We start from the raw sequence: 20,952 nt of genomic DNA on the forward strand, positions 1-20,952 counted from the left end.
ATAGATGAGGAATTTACAGTAGAAGTCAGTCCCAATATGAGCAAGTTTCCAATAAATACTGTAGCCTTTAATAACCAATGAAGAATCTTCATACATTACCAACATGAAAAGGTCAAGTGGGAGAAAAAGATTCAAACACACAGACAAAAAAAAAGCACCCAGAGACACAGGCAGAATGTGGGTGTCAAGTGTAATTTTTACAAGCACGAAGGTTGCGTCAGGCATCTCGCCCCTTCTTTTTAATCTCACAGCTAAATGCAAGATTTTAGAAAGCTTCATGTTTTTAGCATATAGTAACTCTCAAAGAGGAAAATGAAAACTTTCTTTCTTGAAAAAAGTAAAAACAATCACAATCAATGTTCCAAAAGTTTGTGTGAGTGCAGTAGGTGTGTATGCCTGTTATCTGTGTGGTTTCCTCACATCTCCCGGTGCCACAACGTCATTGCAGAAGTAGCAGCCCAGCTTGTGTCCTGGGATGTTTGAAAACAGGGAGGATCCTGGGACAGAGGGCGCAGCACCAGCCGGTGTGGAGGAAGATGAAGAAGCAGAGGAACAGGAAGGGGAGGAGTCTGGCTCTGTGGAAACGCTCTGGCTGTCGGGAGGTTTCTTCAGGCCGTGGCGCATCACAACAAATGTGTCAAAGCCTAGAGCAGCATTCACCACTAGCTGTGAAAATATCAATTATGGTAAATCATGGTAATAAAAGCCTTTTTAAAAGGTAGTGTTAAAAAAATAAATAAAATTTTAAATAGCTTCAGCTTGATTAGAGATATTTTGCTATTTGTCCTGATACATTTCAGCCAGTTAAATGCGGCTTGTCATATGCAAACTATGAGGGTACATCATGCTGAATCATTAAAAAAAAAAAGAAAAAAATAGATATGAAACATTACTGGGCTCTGCTGAAAGCATCTACACTTTTGGGGAAGCACTTAAAACAAATTTTGATGCCAATTAGCAGTAAAGTCTGAAACAGCTCCAAGGCACAAATGGCCATATAACCTCTCAGTTGAACCGGCCATGAGAAAAACCTAATCAAAAGCCCACTTAACAGCATACAGCAATATAAGAGCTGCATCACTGTTACGACTTGAGGCGCTGCAAGTTCCTGACACAGTGTTCAATAGATCTAATGTTGCCTGGCAACGTCTAAAACAAAAATAAAATAATCTGGTAAACAAAACTTGGACAGAGTTATTAAGTAATCTTAACTTCTCAAAGAAGAGAAGAAAGGGCTTCCCAATTTCAGATTCAAGCTTATGGTAAATAAAAGAAAAGCCATGTTAAAAAGTCATTAATCTCTCCTGCCAGAATGCTGCACTGTGGCTCAAGGTCAACGTAACCTTTGAGCAAACAGATCTGTTTAATGCCGTAGTCATGATTTCCTCTGATTTGCCTTCAGTACCACTACCGAAATACTCTCAACAATGCAAATAGAGACTGTTTATTTCAGACTACAAGGCAATATTACAGACCAAACAAAGTAATAACAATATTGTGTTAAAATTAATCCTGTTTCAAGTAGATTACAAAGTGAAAGCATATACTGTAAAAAGAGTGAGGTCTTAAAGTCCCTAAATATAACAGCAAAATATGAAAGATGAACTGAATCATGTGTTGAAAAGTATACCGACATCTTCCATTAATATCTGAATCACTTAATGATTTTTACTGCTCACATTTTGCAATTAAGTCCACAAAAAAAACTAATGAATATCCACACATACAAACTTTTAGGGATGTTTTAACGCATAGTATAAAACAATAAACCAATTAAAACATCACAAATATGAACCAACAATGTTTTTAAGTTACCTTTCTGGTTATTTGGTAAGAAGTTGAATATTTACCTCTGCTTTGGTCTTTTTGGGTTTTATACCTGACTTTGCTCACAAGCTACTTTGTCTAGTTGCTTCATGGTGCTGTTCAGTGGCTTTATTCAGAGCTTCTTTTATTTTTTTGGCTGAAAACAGCTGTCTCCTTTAAGAGAGTTAATGAGAGTGATGACACTCTACCACACAGTGAATGAGCAGAACCAAATAATGAGCTGAAAGTGGCTCCACTAAACTGCAGAGTTTAATAATAATTCTAAGTGTGCACTTCATTGCAGGTGTCCACTTTCACATTGCATGTCATCATTTCATTCATTGTTTTTATGTAAAATATGGTAAGTGGAGCTGTAATCACCCCCGCCTCCTGTAAACCCTGCTGCTTTGTGACTTTTCTGTTCATTGTCCATACTGTACTGTTCCTTCCTACCTTCCTCTTGCTGGCGGCGATAACTGTAGGCAGCCAGCGGCTTTCTCTTGTATCCATTAGTAAAAACACCACATCGTGCTCTGCAATTAGCTTCTCCAGCTGCTCGACATCTCTCTGGGCCTGAGACAGAGTGGCCTGGGAGAAATTCACTGGGTGGCCAGGCATGGGGATGCTCATGTTGTAACCCTCCGCATTCTGCAACAGGAAAGAGTGTAAGAGATATTAGAGCCAAAGACCAAGAGAAAACTGGACCACGGTTTACAATTTGAGCACATGTGTATAGTATAGTGTGTCTGAATCATATGCATGCTTTATTTATGGAACAACCCGATTTTAATATTGTGGCTGGAACAGTAAACACATCACTGTCAGGGGGTATTCTTTTTCCAATACATGTAATTTGGCTCTCTCTAGAGTTACAGTATAAAATATGTAATCAGACAAAAGAAAAGTCATGTTCAAATGGCCACTTTGGCATAAAAAGCTGCCAGGCTACAGATTTGTCACAGATTAAGAATGTAAGGTCAAATATTGCTTTTTTCTCTGCTTTCTGGTAGCTGACATGAAAGATCAGACAAAAACGGTCCTGTATAAACTCAGCTGAAGTGCATGAAAATAAGAAATATCACTTTAAAGTCAACAAGATGAACAAGGCAAGGCTACTGAATGTTCAATCGCTTAATGCCTTTTATTGTCCACTGCAAATCTTCTATTGCTGTGTCTATCTCCAGAGAGTGTATACTCGACAACAAGGCAAGTGGAAATGTCAAGAGTAATTTCATAGTCAAGAGAAGGACAGAGAGGCCAAAGAAGGAAGTGTGAGATTTTAACAAGAAAATAAAAATGCCACTTTTACTGAATCAGTAGATTTTATCCCTTCACTCTTCACAGTTCAAGGGTGGGAGCTGTCAACCAAGTCTTGAATTTACATTTCACTTTGACGTAAGTGTTGCCAAGCTGCAGAGGTGGTAATCATATTCCAGTTCCCTCTATAAACATCCTTAACCTTCAGCCAAGAAAGACAAAAAAATCTTTTTGACTATGGAGAAATAAAAACTTTCCTGAAAATTAAAACATTTTATTACAATCCAAGAAAGCCACCACTGATAGAACAAAATTTAAGTGAGAAAAAGAAGTTGGTGCTGGCTGTCCTGGAAATGTCAGGTGACTTCTGTCAGGTGTTTGTCCACCGAAAAAATAAGAAATCTACTTCTGACATTTCCAACATTGTGACCTTGTATGAACCATGTTTTTTCAGTTCAATTAAAGTACTTCTGTACTTTCAGCTCACTGTCTTCATATTTGTCTTTCCATCTTTCACAGCTGCACCTGACACCCATGGGTTTGTAGAAAAACAAGCAGGGAGGAAAGACACAGGTGTACACTCACTCTGTTAAAAATAAGAGCAGGTAGTTTGATGGTAGAAAAACAAAGTGTCAGGACACATCATGACTACGCGGGGCCACGCATCAGGTCCCAGAACATTCAGAGAGAAACAGAAAATGAGGGTGGCCAGAGCGAGAGACTTGGATGTCAAGTCAATGGCATGAGAGCTGTGTGTGTGTGTGTGTTTGCATGTGTGTGTGTGTGTGTATTCATCTTAAAAGAGGCCATCATAGTTCTTTTAGTGGGTGACACTATTATCCCGTCCGAGTGTATCTTATTTCAGAGACACATTATTATAGAGGCGATTATAACCTTTGAAAAATCAATAGGTTTATAATGAGGCTTGAATCTTACACAGTTTTAAGGTGCATGACATCAGATCTTTAGACAGTGAGTAGAGTCATTCTGTGAGATGTGACTGATAAGGACAGAAGATATAAGACTCCTACTCGGTCAGTTTGGTCAAAACTTGTCCCGCAGAAAGCGTGAAAACATAAACGCTGCTTTTCTTAGTCAGTCTTCTTCAAATGCTTTAAAAATACATTTGTTTTGCTGCAGATTTAACAAAGAAGATAAGGTGTTTGCTTAGTGACCTTTAGATGTGCTGCGAGGCAAATTTTGTTATCTATGCAACACAGTGCGATCTGTGATGGGAGCCCAGAAAAAGAGAGATTCATTTTAATGGGTCCTGAGTCAATTACGCTGCCAGACACTGAGCTGGTTAAACCTGCTAAGCACATATAAAAGGCTAACTGCCCATTAAAATGGGAAATAACTAGTAAAAGAAAAACTACATTTTCATATTTTAAGTTTCATGATTTCCTGATCCCAACTTTGCATAATATTGCAGGACAGACAAGTGAATCATCTCATTATGAAATGCATACAGGACACATGACTCACATTATAAATATGCATCCAGTCTTTGCATTTCATAGTAGCTCAATAATGGCCGCCCTCTTTCAAACCAATCCAGAGCCCTTCTGTGAGTGTTTGGCTGCTTTTTCATTTGCTAAAATAGAAAATATCCCTTCCACCCCAACCCACTGAGAACCCACTCATTAATTAGCAAAGTATTGAAACCACCAGCATTATTATGAACAAAACACAGCTCTTGTTATTCTCCATGGTTTGTACCTCACATCTATGTCGTGACTATTCCAACAGGAATACGATTACAAACCTACCATTAACACAGTTGTGATTACTGGCAGTGGAGTTGTACAGTGATTACAAATTCATCTTTTTGTCTTTTTAGACTAATTTTATAACATGAACATTTGCCTCAGCAGCACTTTGTGAGTAGTATCGGTGAAAAGTGGTAGGCACTGTGCCCTGTGCGCATTTCAAATGAGTATTTGGTGCAATTCCAATATGCAGAACAAAATCGTAGTATTTTGAAGAAATGAAAAACAAGGCTTATGACAGATTTCTAGATGATGCAATCATTGGTTTCCAAGAAGCAGGCCATGATTTAATTCTAATATATCAGCAGAAATACAGATTACACAGTTAAGCATTATTATTCGACTTACCACACCAGGAAAGATTTTGGTAAGTCGGTCAACAGCTGCCATGGCTTTGGACTTTCCACCTCCAAGACAGTCCTCAAACTCATAAAGTGGCTGCCGAACTGGATTGGAGTATGAGATCTTTGCATTGTCTACAAATGTAATGTGTCGCACTCCCCAACCCTGAAGAAAAATGGAAAAACATTTTCCACCATTTACTGACATGAACACTGACCTAAACAGAGCTTTGTAAGCTGTTTCAGTGACAATGAGTGGGAAATGGTGTGCCCTGTGCACATTTAAAATGGATACTTAGTGCAATTACAATCTAACTCAGAAATAATGGATGCATCAGTGTGCAGGTTAAAGAACCATATTATTTTGGGTCTAGTCACCATGACACCAAATTTACGAGGAACACCAGGCTCTGTCTGAGAGACAATCAAATAACTGGTGAAAAAAACAAAACAAAAAAAACCCACCAATTTGAATTCAAAAGAACATTATACCTCCAGGCAGAAACACACTGATAGGCTCCAAAGCAGTCATTTATCAGAGTTGTTATATTTACACCATTAAGTAAATTAAAATACCTGTACCTGTACTCAAAACCATCAATTCTATGTTACATGGTACATGTTAGTAGCCTAATAAGAAAATCAACTCAAATTACAAGTCAAATAAAAACAAACAGACATTTTTCTACACTGGAAAAAAAAAAGCATAGAGGAAATTACTTTTTGAGAAAGATTATTTAAGTCACCCATAGACAGTTGTTTACAGTATACAGCAAATTTCAGGGTACACTTACACCATCATGTTCAGAAAGCACAAGTGAAGCAAGCAGCGAACAATGTGTCAGGGCAATGGCAGATAAGTTTCAGTGAAGGCTTTTCTATCAAAGAAAGGTGCTGCTTACATTCCCAGAACAGAAAACTGAATATCTTGTTTGTTTTTTTATAATATTTCTTTTTACAGAGCCATGTACAGCAGTGAAAGTCTGTCAGCAACAGCTGTTTCAGTAATTGTTGGCAAGCTGATAATCAGCTGAGCTTCTTTTAACGGGACCTTATTTGTACAAACTATGTTTTTCTGTGAAGTCAGTGGTTCCAAACTTTCTTGACTACATTATCTCAAATCCATCCATCAATATTAAAACTGAGAGAAATCTATAATTGTATTTAATGTATTTATGAGCCCATTACTTTGGTCAACATATCTTATATAACAGCAGATGGTTACATTACAAGGTTATAATAATGTTAAATCTATATTTCTTGGATAATTGTCTTGATAGTAGCACCAGGCTACTGAACAAGTGAACCATTATTCTTGTATTAACAGATTAAGAGAGATTAACAGACTATCAGAGAAATTTTGATTGCCAAAAGTAGTCAAGATGCCTCCCATAACCAAAACATAATATTCCTCATCTATGCTAAAATCTTTGTTTCAAAAATCTTCTGTAACCATTTCTAGTGGGTTAAGCCCACATAGACCCAAATTAATTAGGAGCCATAACACTTTCCAAGGAGCACTTATCTGAGTTGTCAAATAAATAATTCTTTAGAAAACAGCAGTGAACTGTAGAGTAGACTGTGCATGCTGTAAATATCAGCATCATCAAAATACTGCTCTATAGTAATATGACTGGTTAAAAACGGTATTTCAAATTCTAGCATGCCTTCATCACCCTGCCCACCCATCCATATATTTGTTTCCCCACCCTTACCATGAGTGTCCTGGCTACATTGCATCCAAGTGTCCCAGCACCCAGAAGAAGACACTTTGTGTTGATCACTTTGTCCAAGTCCAGGGAAGGAACCAGTCTCCATCTCATGAGTTTCAGGTTCAGGTCTACTGAAGACTCTGCAAGTCTGTAAAAATTGAGACAAGTGAAGACCTGCACTCACCAGCCACTTCATTAGGTACACCTGTTGATTATCACAATTATGTAATCAGCAAATCACTTGGCAGCAACTCCATGCGTTTAGGCATACTGAAGTTCAAACCGAGCATCGCAACAGGGAAGAAAGTGATTTAAGTGACCTTTAACATGGAATGGTTGTTGGTGCCAGACAGGCTGAAAAATTCAGTAACTGCTGATCTACTGGGATTTCCCCACACAACCACTACAGAGAACTGTCCAAAAACAAAAACAAAAAAAAAAGAAAAGAAAATATCCAGTGAGCAGTAATTCTATGGGCAAAAATGCCTTGTTGATGCCTGAAGTCAGATGAGAATGGCCAGCCTGATTGAAGCTGATAGGAAGGCTACAGTAACTCAAATAGCTGCTTGTGACAGCAAAGGTATGCAGAACAGCATTTGTGAACGCACAACATGTCAAACACTGAAATAGATGGGCTAAAGCAACAGAAGACCAGAAGTGGGTGCCACTCCTCTTAGCTAAGAGGAGGAAACTGAGGCTACAGTTCACATGGGCTCATCAAATCTGGACAACAGCAGATTAAAATAAAACACCTGGTCTGTTGAGTGTTGATTTTTGCTACAAAATCTGGATGGCAGGGTCAGAATTTGGTGTAAATGACATTAAAACATAGATCCATCCTGCCTTGTATCAACAGGCTGCAGGTTGTGTAATGATGTCGGGGATATTTTCTTGGCACACATCAGTGTGCCAACTTGTCTAGGTGTAAGGTGTAGCTAACGAAATGGCCGGTGAGAGTATATTACATCGAATTGAAAAGAAACACTGTTTGAAATATATCCTGCAATTGATCTTAAGAGTTAGGGGGCAACAAAGACTAGTAACTCCTTTATACTTACATAAAGATTTGTTGTTATTCATTTTACCTTTTGGGGTCCATGCATTCACTGAGGTTCACCATCCTGGGTCCCATGGCTCCTTTTGGATTTTTCTCCCAACCTACACTTTTGGGACAAGCTATGGAAAAAAACCAAAAACAAAAACACATTTCCAGTGTAGAATAAGCAAAAGTCTTCACTACATACAGTGACGTTATCAGACATGGACAACTTTAATGGCATTTTAATACATTTGAACCTTTTATTTAAATAAAGTCTGTGGATGTAATTCATGTAATCATGTCAAACATACAGCATATTCCCCCTCTATTTTCAGAACTTAGAAAGTAGCTTAGCTGAGCCTGCTGTATCCATAGTTGGGCCAAGGTGGATTGGTTAATCCTTTGCAAAACAATCACCAGAATCATTTTTTGCTGCATGAATATATCCTCAGCAAATTAATTAAAAGCCGTGACGAACCAAAGAGGTAGACTGAGGAAAACAAAGATTCCTCATCTGAACTCAACAAAAACCTTCACAGATCAAAGAGGTGCCCCCTTTCCCATCCTGCTATTACCATTTAAATTACTTTCTTCCCTTATTCAGCAGATAAAGGAATAATGGAAACGCTTTGTGAGATTAGTGTGGCTTGAAAAAGAAGCAGACAGTCTCAGTGGAAAGTGAACTAAGAATGCGTGCTCATTTTAGTATTAATATACACAAGTGTATGTATCTGAATCTTTGCACAAATTCAGATTCATACACTTACAAATAAATACAAATACAAATGCAGGGATATACCAGCACGATGCAAATTGCACACATAAAGAGAAAAAAAAAAAAAGAGAGATTACCAGAGTTGTTGGGAAGCTCAGGTAGTTTCACGTGGAAGATGACACTCTGTTGTATGGAGCGGCTTCCCTGCAGAGTTCTGTCCCTAAAACACAGCACCTGCACTGTGGCCAGCTTAGAGCCCCTGTATTACACACACACACACAGACACACACACACACAGACACACAGACACACACACAGACACACACACAGAAGATGCTAAATGTTAAAAATGGAACATACACAGATTACAAATGAGACATAAAAAAAAAAAAAAAATATATATATATATATATATATATATATATATATATATATATATATATATATATATATATATATCACATATGGTCATTGTAAATTTAAACATGTCTGTCACTCTAACCAAAACAAACTTTCCTCAACTTATACACACATACTAACATCCTCTAATATGGTACTGAATGACTGAGTCATATTACACAATCAAGCTCTGATAAAAGAATTGAATAAGCAAGACATCACAGCTCCACAGTAAATTTATCTTCACCCACCTACGCCAGTATCAACAGTTTATGCTTAACAGTGAGAGAAAGCGTAGTCAAGCACATGATTGATGAAGTTTGTATAAGATAAAACCTGCAGAGCATGCAGGCTAAACTCCTGATTAATTGCTGACAAGGAACTGATATCACAGGACACTATTACTAAACAAGCCTCAGTGGGAAATCATTTTTTGTGCAATAAAAAATAAAAAATAAAAAAATCAAAATACCAGAACAGGGAAAACTAAGCTCTGTGACAAAACATTCCTCAATGTGGACCTGAAATTCAGTATAGAGCTCTTCCAAAGTAATATAAAACTAAACATACAGGCATAATTTTATAACCCCCCCGGCAGACATTTTAGATTTGAACGCTGTCCATCTCACAAACGTGTCACTCTCCAAAGACTGAATCAGAGATAATACATAGGTCCTGTTGTCCATGACCATAATTTTCCTTTGACCTTTACCTTGAGGTCAAAGTAAAGGTCAACAGTCATTCAAACTCATCCAAAAGTTTTAGGACATGAACATCCTAGGTGACACAGTTCTTGAGTTATCGCGTTTACAAGATTTTTGGAAAACATGACCTCTGACCTTGACCCAATTATTGCAAAAATGTAATCAGGTTATCTAGCGGTAATTGGCCATCTTTCATGTAGATTTGGTATGAATTAGATGGGTAGTTTTGCTGTAATATTGTTAACAGACAGACAAACATACCAAAAACAATCCCCCCTCGCCCCCTCCGGGTGCAGGGGAACAATGCAATATGACCAATTTGGGAAGATGGATTGCTTCTTCTTGCTCAAAGTTTCAGGTCTAGTGTTATGTTTTTCTCAAAATCAAGACACTGCTCTGTAATATCTACTGGTTCATTTCAACATTTAGAGTTTTACTCTACAACTGTTTGCAATCATTTATTTAACATCTAGAAATAAAAGTACAGAAAACCTTCTATCATTGCCCTTTCATCAATTTATTTTTTTAATTGTCTCATCATTGTATCATCCACTTCTGTATAAGACAAATAAAAAGCATAAATAATTTCTTAAAAAGTGAAAGGGAAATCTTTAAATATTAAATATTATAAAACCACCTTCTTTGCAGACAGTGAGCATAAGCACAAGGTGTTAAAAACAAGCAAAAATCACTGGTACAGGCTACAACACCTAAAGACTGTTTAGATGTGTATCTGAGGGAAAGTACACACTTCATTAGTTACATCTCTTCAACTGCTTGTTAACACAAATGTTTCTTTAATCAGTTAACCACATGGCAGAAGCTCAATGCATTTAGGCATGGTTAAGACAAGCTGGTGAAGTTCCAACAGAGCATCAAAATGGGAAAGAAAGTGACTTTAAAGGTGGTGTGGTTGTTGGTGCCAGAAAGGCTGGTCTGAGTATTTAATTTAATTATATTTAATATTTTCAGGTTTACCGAAAATGGTGCAAAAAAAAAAAAAGAGAGAAAATATGCAGTGTGTGGCATTTTTCTGGCTAGAAGAGAATGGCCAGACTGCTTTGAGGTGACAGAAAGGCAAAAGTAACTCAAATAACCACTTGTTACAGCCAAGGAATGAAGAAGATCATCTCTCTGAACACACAACATGTTCCTTGCCACTCTTGTCAGCTAAGAACAGAAAGCTAAAGCTACAATTTGTAATGGCTCACCGAAATTGAACAAGATTGGAAAGATGTTGCCCGGTCTGATTAGTCTCAATTTCCTCCACAACATTCAGATCGCAGGGACAGAATTTGCCATAAACAGCATGAAAGCATGGGTCCATCTAGTCTTGTGTGAACAGTTCAGGCTGCTTGTGGTGGTGTAACGTGTGGTTAGATCATTAAAAATGTTTGACATTAGTTCATGAGTTCACTGTACTCAAATGGCCTCCACAGTCACCAGATCTCAATCCAATGAAGCACCTTTGTGATGTGGTGGAACCAGAGATATGCATTATGGATGTGCAGATGACAAATCTGCAGCAACTACGTGATGCTCTCATGTCAATATGGACCAAAATTTCCAAAACTTAGTTTCCAGCACCTTCTTGAATCTATGCCACAAAGAATTAAAGCAGTTCTAAAAGGTAAAAGGGGGTCCCAGCAAGGTTTAATTAATGAAGTGGTTGCTGAGTGCAGATTCATTTATATCTTCTTCATATTGAGTCAGTTTTTTAAAGTTGTTTTCTTTTTGCTATCTCAGAGCACACGTTTACTATCTTTTCTAGTCAGTTATGGAAAATGTAACTTGTTAACTGTATCACAAAAACGTAGCATATGGAGTAACAGCAACACCAGCTGACTGAAATTAAAATGTCCTGAGACACCTGCAGTACTGGCCATGTGTTTTTAATCTCTGTCAATATTTCAATATGTTCAGATGATGATTCTCAAATGAAATGTTTAGTCAATAATCTGGTGTACTGAAATATTTATTCTGCGACTACTTTAGTAATGAATAAATGAAAAACCACATGAATAAAACAAAACCACAAACAAAAACAATTTTTTCATAATTTTTTTCAATTATAAAGCAAGAAGCTCAATGATGCATTTCTTTTACATGACACATATATAAGTATATATCCTCCCTCAAAACTCATCTATCAATTTTTGAATATGCCAAGAGTCTGCTCCTGTTTTCAACAACCCCCCCCTCCAAAAAAAAATCCAAAATATTTTTGAATTGTTATTAGTGAACATTTTCAGTAGATGAAAAATCTAGTTTAAAAATACTTTTCAGTATGCTGCATGCGTGCAGGCAGCAGCTGCTGTGTGTGTCACAGATAGGTATGGCATGAGTTAAACCAGCTACTGTCTTTGATCTAGACCAAACAACCACACTGTCCATGCTATAAAATAAATAAATAAATAAACAGAGCACAAATCTGTTAGAATTTACACAAATTTGCACAAAATAGTGCAAACAAGAGCTGCAATGTTTTCTGAAGGAATTTGGAAATAATTCTGGAAATCTTTGAGGCGGATATGGTTAGCTACCAGTGACATCATTATCCATTCTCTGCAAACAAGGACGACTAGATCAATATAAACTGTTTGGACAACCTGATTTATATTTTAAGATTATGATGTGAGCCAGATCTTAGCTAAAAGGGAATAAATAGACATTGTTTATCTGGAAAATTTACAGTATTATAGACAAATAGTACTATCTTAACAGAAATAGCCATGTTCTGTAAGCAAGTGCTGCTCTTTAAGAGAAAGAGTAATTGATCAAATTAATCTCATCTCATCCCCCTAAAACTCTTAAAACACCACTGAGATTAAGCAGCAGATAAATACTTCTTTTTCAGCCTGCGTGGGACAGAATTTTCCTTTTGGAAATTGATTTTTCTTATAATATGAAGGTTTGTGCTCCTGACACTGCAGGGTCAGGAAATCAGTCCAGCAGAGGCTTCCTGCCTTTCATTTTGCACAATTTAGAGCGAAATTCACCATGTTTTTAAAAATCACTTTCACATTAAGAACCCGCAGCATGCATTCTCCAGATAACTTCCTCATTTTTCCACAGCACAGTCTCTCTCTCTCTCTCTCTCACTCACACACACACTCACACACACAGACTTTACCATTGGTTAGCTAACAGGATCAGTAGATTTCTCAAGGGCCAGCCCGGATGTTGGGACAGAGTACACGGATCATAGACACCCACAGTAACCTAGAAAAAACAAACAAGGTATGTTTATATTAGCAAAGTGCGTGTGTGTGCACGCGGGTGTGTGTATAACACTAGACAGTATTAGTCAAAGTCTAAGACTTATCTAAGACAGGTAAGTCTTAAATATTTTAAACTAACACAGAATGAACAAAAAAAGGTTTGGAACCTTTTAGTGCATTCTCTAAATCATAGTATTATGATATTAATTTAAGCGCAAAAGGTTGTACACATGTAAAATAATAACATTTATGTGTAAATTAATGGTTTTTTTAATGATATGAATACAAAAATTATCCTGAAACCTTCTTAGTATCACTGAAAAATGTCTCCCAGTCCCCCAGTGAAGCCATCTGAACTGTGTCATCTGTGTATTTGATCAGGAAGTAAGGAACCGCAGTGGTGCCTGTTTTGATGCACAGGCCATCATAGGCATCCTGCAGGGCTGCAATCTAAGACAGAAATTAGACGTTAGAAAAATCCAGAATCCAAACATATCAGAAGTAGAAGTGCAGCACCTTACAAGCAAGGGACCTCAAAGGGGATAGCAGCCAAATTAAAATTCAGTTAAGTTTTTTTTGGTAGTGGAAGTTTTTCATAGCCCTTTGTAGTCAGTAAACTAAAGAGCTAACAGTAACTGTAGAGTTTTAACATTTAACTGTAAACCTTTTCAGAAAGTGCATTTTGAAGTTTTCGTTAACATACTCTAATGTTCATGATAATTTTTAAAAAGCCAACCTGCTTTGCAGAGAAAACTTGATCTAGGACGGATGGCGACTGGACAAGCGTTATCGCCTCTGGGAAACAGAGTGCAGGAAAGCAGAACCAGTAGTAGAAATTGTACTTCTTCAAATCCTGTTTTGGGATTTTGTTTTTTTGGGTTTTTTTTTTTTAAGTGGACAGAACAAGACAAAACCATGAAAGAAACACAGTCACATGAAGCTGTCAATGTGTGAAAAAAAAAACAAAAAAAAGAAACACATGATAATATTTATACGCACTGCAAAGGTAAGGAGAATAAATCTACAAAGTATGGATGGGTCCTTCAAAGCAGCTCCAGACTGTATAGCATCCCAAATCTACCCAACAAAGGGAGATGGAGAAGAAAAAAAACAAAAGAAAACAAAAAAATAATCAGTCATTCAATGATGTAATGTTCTGTTAGAAATTTGACCATTCTGATGCCTGTTTTATAGACAATCCACTTTAAACACTTATATATATGAGCAAATTCCCACTGGATGTCTTTTACCTCCTTGGCCTCTTTCTCCAGCAGAGCCTTTTTATCAGTATTCTTAAAGGCATCAAGCGTGTTGGTATTGTACAGCGTTCCAAAAGCTGGGCAGCAACGAGCTGGCGTTGCACCGTCACTAACAGCCAAAAATATAACATCTTTTCATTAAACTGTATGTTCACAGTGTAACCATAACGACCAATATACTGCCTTATACTTACATATCAAATGCACTGTACTCCAAAGTTAGACGGGTAGGCAAACCAACTGGGTCACCTATCAGACATAAAAGGAGATACATTATATTAATTAAAGCATGTTGATAATATACAGATTTGTCAATCGAAAAACTGCACCTGACAGTGACCTTTTATTGAAACCATGCCACCACATTACTCACCATTGTAGTAGTAGCCTTTGATACATTTAGGACTCTCATCCAATCTGTAGTCATTGAGTTTCTTCTGAGTAAGCTCATGCCAGAAGCCTGCTTCCAGAGCGCTGCTGAAGGGAGCAAACTGCAGCTTAAGTTCTGCAGTGGATGGCGATGCCTCACTGATGTTGGATGCCATTACAACTTCACAGAGAGCCAAGTTAAGTAAGCTGTGAAACAGAACAGCAGAAGGCAGTGAAACACTTGCAGGACCTGTAATCAGTTATGACTTAGATACACAAAGAGTAGTAAAGTGACTCTCGCACTGTACAAGTAACCAGAATCACCAAAAACCACAAACTAAAAACTGTGGTAAATGGACTGCACTTGTATAGTACTTTATGATTTTGCAGTGCGTCTCAGTCACCAGTTCACACTCTTACACCGGTTACGGCAGAACTGTCCTGCAAGGTGCTGGCCTACCCCATCTGGAGTCACCCAGGGATGGTGACAGAGCCCTATGATTAGTGGCTACCTGAAGGAGAAGCTCCTGCTGACCACATAATAATTAATTAATTAATTATCTGCAAAGCTCTAAACCTCTGATACTGCTGTTTAATTCACAACCCAGTGAAGAACACGCTAAAGGAGTACACCTGATTTGAGTGAGCTTATTACTCAGCCAGGTTTCAAATCACTCCACAAATACATCACCCAAAATACCACAGTTTTAACTATCTGCACTTTTGATATTTAATGTATATGTAATAAATCATGAAAAAAACAATAGAGGACACCATGGAGGATAACCACAATATAGTGTCAGTTGTCACTTCTACTTTTGGCTACTTTCTTTAGGGGTCACCACAGCAGATCATCTGCGTCCACCTCTCAAGCTAACTTTAGCATCCTCCTCTGTTCTAATCTTGCCCATCCTGGTCACTCACAAAAAAAAAAAAATCTTAACATCTTCCACTCTGCTTCCTGTTTTTTTTTTTTTTGTTTGTTTTTTTTTGTCAGTGCCTCTGTCTCCAAACCACACACCATAGCAGGTCTCATTACCATCTTGTAACCCTTCCCTGTCACTCTTGCTGTTCCTTCTGTTGTAAATTACCCAACATGTGGTGGCATGCTACATAAACAATAAATACTGGACAATTAAGTATTTCATGTTTATTTTTATGTATCTTTTCCATATGTTTAATCCATCAATTCAAAAGATAAATAATTTGAAAACCTTTTTGACCAGTTTAGCTGCAAAGTAAGCTTAAACTGTGTTTTAACAAAGACCACCAACCTATAAAAACTGAGTATTTAAGGGAATATCCACGTTTACTTTCGTCATGGCTTTAACTGGGAAGTAAAGGCAGTTCACTAAAGACCACACAATGAAAGCACCAGCTTTAGCAGTTTAAGCGTTTGCAAACACGACGAAAATTCTCATGGTAATAAGTCAGAAGATAAGACATCCCTGTATTACAAACCAGACAATTTAGGTTAGCTTCAGATAGCCAGCCACATGTTTATATGTCAAACTGTGCCAGCATTTGTGCACTTACCATAAATTGTTACTTCCTGGTGAAGGCGATCATGTGATCGCGAGACTTGTAAATAAAGCAATGCAATGTGGGTAAGCTTTAGCTTAGCTGCAGTCGTTGCACCTTGTGTTTATGGTGCAAGCACCATTGAGTAAAATACAAAGAACCAAAACAGAAACAAAAATGCGCAGACGATAAAGCAGGAGAAAACTGACAAAAACCTGTACGCGCCGTTTCTTTTCATTTCTGACACAGACAAAGGCTGCAGTGAGCCACCTTTTGTAATAAACGTACCACTGGTTTCAGCTGGTGAAATCAGAAACGGAATATAAAAGTGGTGAAACCGGTAACTCTACTTCGCTTGGTGCCGATTATGAGTTAAGCGGCCACCGGAAAGTCAGAAATTAGCTGAATGTGGACGGCAGACTGTACGAAAACAGGGTTAGGGACCGTCGCAAAACAATGCTGCTGGGCAAAAACGCACGGTAGAAATGGAAAGATGTCATGTTTTGACCAGGGGGCTCAAAACGCTGAAGACCAGGGTATAGACAGAAAACTTATGAACATCTAAGCTAATATGAAGCTCCCAAAATGTCACCCGTGTGTGTGTGTGTGTGTGTGTGTATTTCCCTGGTGGACAGCCACAGTAACCAATGGTAGTTCCTGCCCTGCCAAGGACAATCCTGTATGAATAGCACCCCACCCTCCCCCTTTTTTGATTAGCTTGCTACACATGTATTATTACCACAAGTAAAAATATTACCACAAGTAAAAACCATTCAACCCTTTAATACAGCAAGATTCCTTGAAGGACATCAACACAGCACTCAAGCTATTCTTGTACCTTGTAATTTAAACACAGCAGCACTTTAAGGTAGCAGATGAAACTACAGCATGAAATGCTTTGAAACTATACACAGTTTCCTAGATGGAGCACATATTTACAGTGAAGTCTTCAGTGAGGTAAGTTCAGGAACATTCACTGGTTTGTTGAAACAAGAAAACAAATCTCACTGTGATGCTCATGTGGGTGTATATTGCAACCTGTTGATCAAACTAGCTTGTGTTGCTCTTGAATGATTAATTAAAAAAACAAAAGCAAGACATTTTCTTCAATGGCTCATAGTAATATTTTTAGTGTTTTAAAAAAGATTCATACTATGCATGTTTAGTTTATTTTATTATTGTCATGTACAGGGAACAGTGGCATATCACTACTGGCAATGAAATTCTTAGACCCAGGCCCCTCAATATTTCACATGTAAACCAAAAGCAATATTGCACATAAACTAACACTTAAATAGAAGCTAAAGTAAACTATTTTTAAAAACTATATATGTATTATGTATGAATGTATTATTAGTATTATTAATTAATTAAGGGTTATGATGAGAGGGCTTATGGGGCCATGGATCTATTCATAAACATGTCCTTGTTAGACTTTGCACACAAAAGATCAAAGATAACACTTTCAGCACACTGGCAACTTAACCATATGTGGCCTGCTGTAAAACTCAGTAATTATTTGTTTGAATGGATATTTTCAGCCCAAGGACATCGTGCTACAGTATCTTGATGCATGCTCAATAATCCAGAAAAGGAAATCCCAGAAATCTGATTTGGTTCAAAATAGGTTTTCTGGGATCTGTGCTACAATTAGGATGATCAATTGATCTTCTTTATGAAGCCATTACTGTATGTCCTTTGATGTGGTTATACTTTTCACTTGCATACCTACAACTAAGGCATTGGAAACTGTCAAAAAATAAATAAATAAAACTACAGAAAGACAAGTGTTTACAAAACAGCACCAGCTTTACCCCAGATCAGATTTGTACACTGTTAGAGCTCTGCCTTACCACAAAATATTTCAAATACAACAATGATTTCTACAGACAGAAGCATGGATGTGCCATGGGCTCCCCAGTGTCTCCCATTGTAGCCAACATGGAGGAAGTGGAAGGTAAAGCTCTTGGGTCCTTCAAAAGGATAGCACCTAGCCACTGGTACAGATATGTGGAAGACACCTGGGACAAAATCAAAACCCAAGAAGTAGAAGCCTTCACTCACCACATCAACTCAGTGGATAAATACATAAGGTTTACCAGGGAGGATACCAGGGATAATAGGTTACCGTTCCTGGACTGTACGGTACTTATTGAGGAAGATGGGAGCCTCAACATTGAAGTTTACCAGAAACCCACACACACAGGCTAGTACCTACTCTTTGACTCCCACTACCCACTGGAACACAAACTTGGGGTGATTAGGACCCTGCAACACTGGGCAGAAAACGTCCCCTCTAAGGCAGAAGGGAAACAGAAGGAACACATATGTAAAGAAAGCCCATAAAACATATGGTTATCCCAACTGGGCTTTCATCAAATCAGGGAAGATGCACAGGAAAGACGGTCAGACAAACTAGGGAGAATAAGAATGACAAGTGGAACAACATTGTCATCCCTTACGTGGCAGGCTTGTCAGAGAAACTCAGAAGAATTTTCTCCAAGCACGACATCCCAGTATACTTCAAACCCAGTCACATTCCAAGGCAAAAACTGGTCCATCCCAAAGACAAAACTCTCAAACGCAAGATAAGCAACATAGTATATGCTGTCCAGTGTAGTGAAGAGTGCTCAGACCTCTACACTGGAGAAACAAAACAGCCTCTTCACAAACACATGCCACAACATAGAAGAGCCACCTTGACAGGACAAGACTCAGCTGTACATCTGCATCTAAATGAGAAAGGATGCCAGGGTTCACATTTTCGGACCAGGAAGAACGATGGTTTGAAAGAGGAGCTAAATAAAAGTGAACTGAACAGAGGTGGATTACATCACCAACTTTCCCCAGTCTACAATGCTTTCCTGAGCTCCCTCCCCAGGTGCCTCATTCATTGCTATGCAGATGATATCCAGCTTTATCTTTATTTTCCAGATGACACACAGTTAAACTGCAGGAATGTCTTAAAGACATAAAGATCTGGATGACCTTTAATTTCTTGTTTCTAAATTCAGATAAAACTGAAGTTATTGTTCCCTACAAATCTTAGAAACATAGTGTCTAACAGATGTTTACTCTGGATGGCATTACCTTGGCCTCCAGTAACATTATGAGGCATCTTGGAGTCATTTTTGACCAGGATATGTCTTTCAGTGCACATATTAAACAAACATGTAGGACTGCTTTTTTGCATTTGTGCAATATCTCTAAAATTAGAAACATCCTTTCTCTGAGTGATGCTGAAAAACTAGTTCATGCAATTATTACGTCTAGGTTAGACTATTGCAGTTTATTATCAGGTTGTCCTAAAAGTGCACTGAAAAGCCTTCAGTTGATCCAAAATGCTGCAGCTAGAGTACTGACAGGGACTAGAATGAGAGGGCATATTTCTCCCATATTGGCTTCTTTTCATTGGTTCCCTGGTAATCCAGAATTTAATTTAAAATCCTTCTCACATACAAGGTCTTGAATAATCAGGCCCCATCTTATCTTAAAGACCTCATAGTACCATATTACCCCAACAGAGCACTTTGCTCTGAGACTGCTGGCTTACTTGTGGTTCCTAGGTTATTTAAAAGTAGAATGGGAGGCAGAGAACTTCAGCATTCAGGCCCCTGTTCTATGGAACCAGCTCTCAGTTTGGATTCAGGAGACAGACACCCTCTCTTTTAAGATTAGGCTTAAAACTTTCCTTTTTGATCACGCTTATAGTTAGGGCTGGGCCAGGTGACCCTGAACCCTTCCTTAGTTAAATTGCAATAGGCCTAGGGTGCAGCTTCCCATGATCCACTGAGTGTTTCTTCTTCACTCACCTCTTTTCACTCTTTATGTTTTTATACACCACTCTGCATTTAACCATTAGTTATTATTATTCTCTGGCTCAGTGTGCCTTTTGTCCCATCTCCCTCTCCTCACCCCCAACCCTTCGCAGCAGATGGCTGCATCTCCCTGAGCCTGGTTCTGCTGGAGGTTTGATCCTGTTAGAAGGGAGTTTTACCTCATGGGGTTGTCTGATTGTTGAGGATTTCTCTGTATTATTGTAGGTTCTTTACCTTACAATATGAAGTGCCTTGAGACAACTGTTTTGATTGATTTGGTGCTATATAAAGTTGAACTGGTTGTAACAAATGGCTATTTAAGTAGCTCTTGCCTTCCTATTAGCCTGAAGCAGTCTGGTCATTCTCCTCTGACCTGTGACAACAAATCATTTTTTTTTCCCAGGAAACTGCTGCTTGCTAGATATTTTCTTTTTCAGACCATTCTCTATAAACCCTAGAGATGGTTGTGTGAGAAATCCCGGTAGATGAGAAGTTTCTAAAATACTCATGTCTGGCACTTACAACCATGCATTTGATAGAAACTTGCTGCAACATGGCCATCACAGTTTGTCCCAGTGCTTTCACCCAGGTTAATTAAGTCATGTATGCAGCAGTTTGAAAAACAGCTTGAAGAAAAACTAAGCATAATAGCTGTAATGAAGCAGTAATGAAGTGAGACAGAAAGCTCTGTTTTTAGTTTTAGGTGTAGATAAATGGGCAGTTGACTGTAACAGAATCATTTGTTTTTATTTCAGATTGACTTCATTTTTATTTCTTTACTGTATCATGCATGAAACAATATGGCCAGCCTAAATAGGCTTACAAGACACCAATAACAAAAAACAGAATAGAAACCAGCACACTGTACACCCACAGGTTTGTGTAAAACTCTGGTGGTCATTATAGGCATTATTCAGAAATTTTGACCTCAACATTAGACACCAGGATTGAAATGCACCTCGACAGCAGCTTCACTTTGACATGAAAGTGACATTAAAGCAGTTTGCAAACTGCTTTAAAAA

At 38.1% G+C, this 20,952-nt stretch overlaps 1 protein-coding gene across 1 annotated transcript in view; it reads right to left on the reverse strand.

Moving 5' to 3' along the window:
• atg7 (ATG7 autophagy related 7 homolog (S. cerevisiae)) overlaps positions 1-16,540 on the reverse strand; it is a 55,623-nt gene extending 39,083 nt beyond the window's left edge. Inside the window, exons 1-14 of the mRNA XM_030729210.1 lie at positions 16,128-16,540; positions 14,596-14,798; positions 14,417-14,471; positions 14,214-14,331; positions 13,963-14,040; positions 13,700-13,816; positions 13,267-13,413; positions 12,876-12,964; positions 8,777-8,898; positions 7,971-8,061; positions 6,889-7,033; positions 5,181-5,339; positions 2,260-2,454; positions 421-666 (exon numbers count right to left, since the gene is read on the reverse strand). Of these exons, the coding sequence (XP_030585070.1) occupies positions 421-666; positions 2,260-2,454; positions 5,181-5,339; positions 6,889-7,033; positions 7,971-8,061; positions 8,777-8,898; positions 12,876-12,964; positions 13,267-13,413; positions 13,700-13,816; positions 13,963-14,040; positions 14,214-14,331; positions 14,417-14,471; positions 14,596-14,767 (1,734 nt within the window). The 5' untranslated portion in view covers positions 14,768-14,798; positions 16,128-16,540. The remainder of the gene's footprint in view (positions 1-420; positions 667-2,259; positions 2,455-5,180; positions 5,340-6,888; positions 7,034-7,970; positions 8,062-8,776; positions 8,899-12,875; positions 12,965-13,266; positions 13,414-13,699; positions 13,817-13,962; positions 14,041-14,213; positions 14,332-14,416; positions 14,472-14,595; positions 14,799-16,127) is intronic.
• Between the last annotated feature and the right edge of the window lie 4,412 nt (positions 16,541-20,952).

This window comes from Archocentrus centrarchus, chromosome 5, assembly GCF_007364275.1.
Source record: "Archocentrus centrarchus isolate MPI-CPG fArcCen1 chromosome 5, fArcCen1, whole genome shotgun sequence".
NCBI classification, from domain to species: domain Eukaryota; kingdom Metazoa; phylum Chordata; class Actinopteri; order Cichliformes; family Cichlidae; genus Archocentrus; species Archocentrus centrarchus.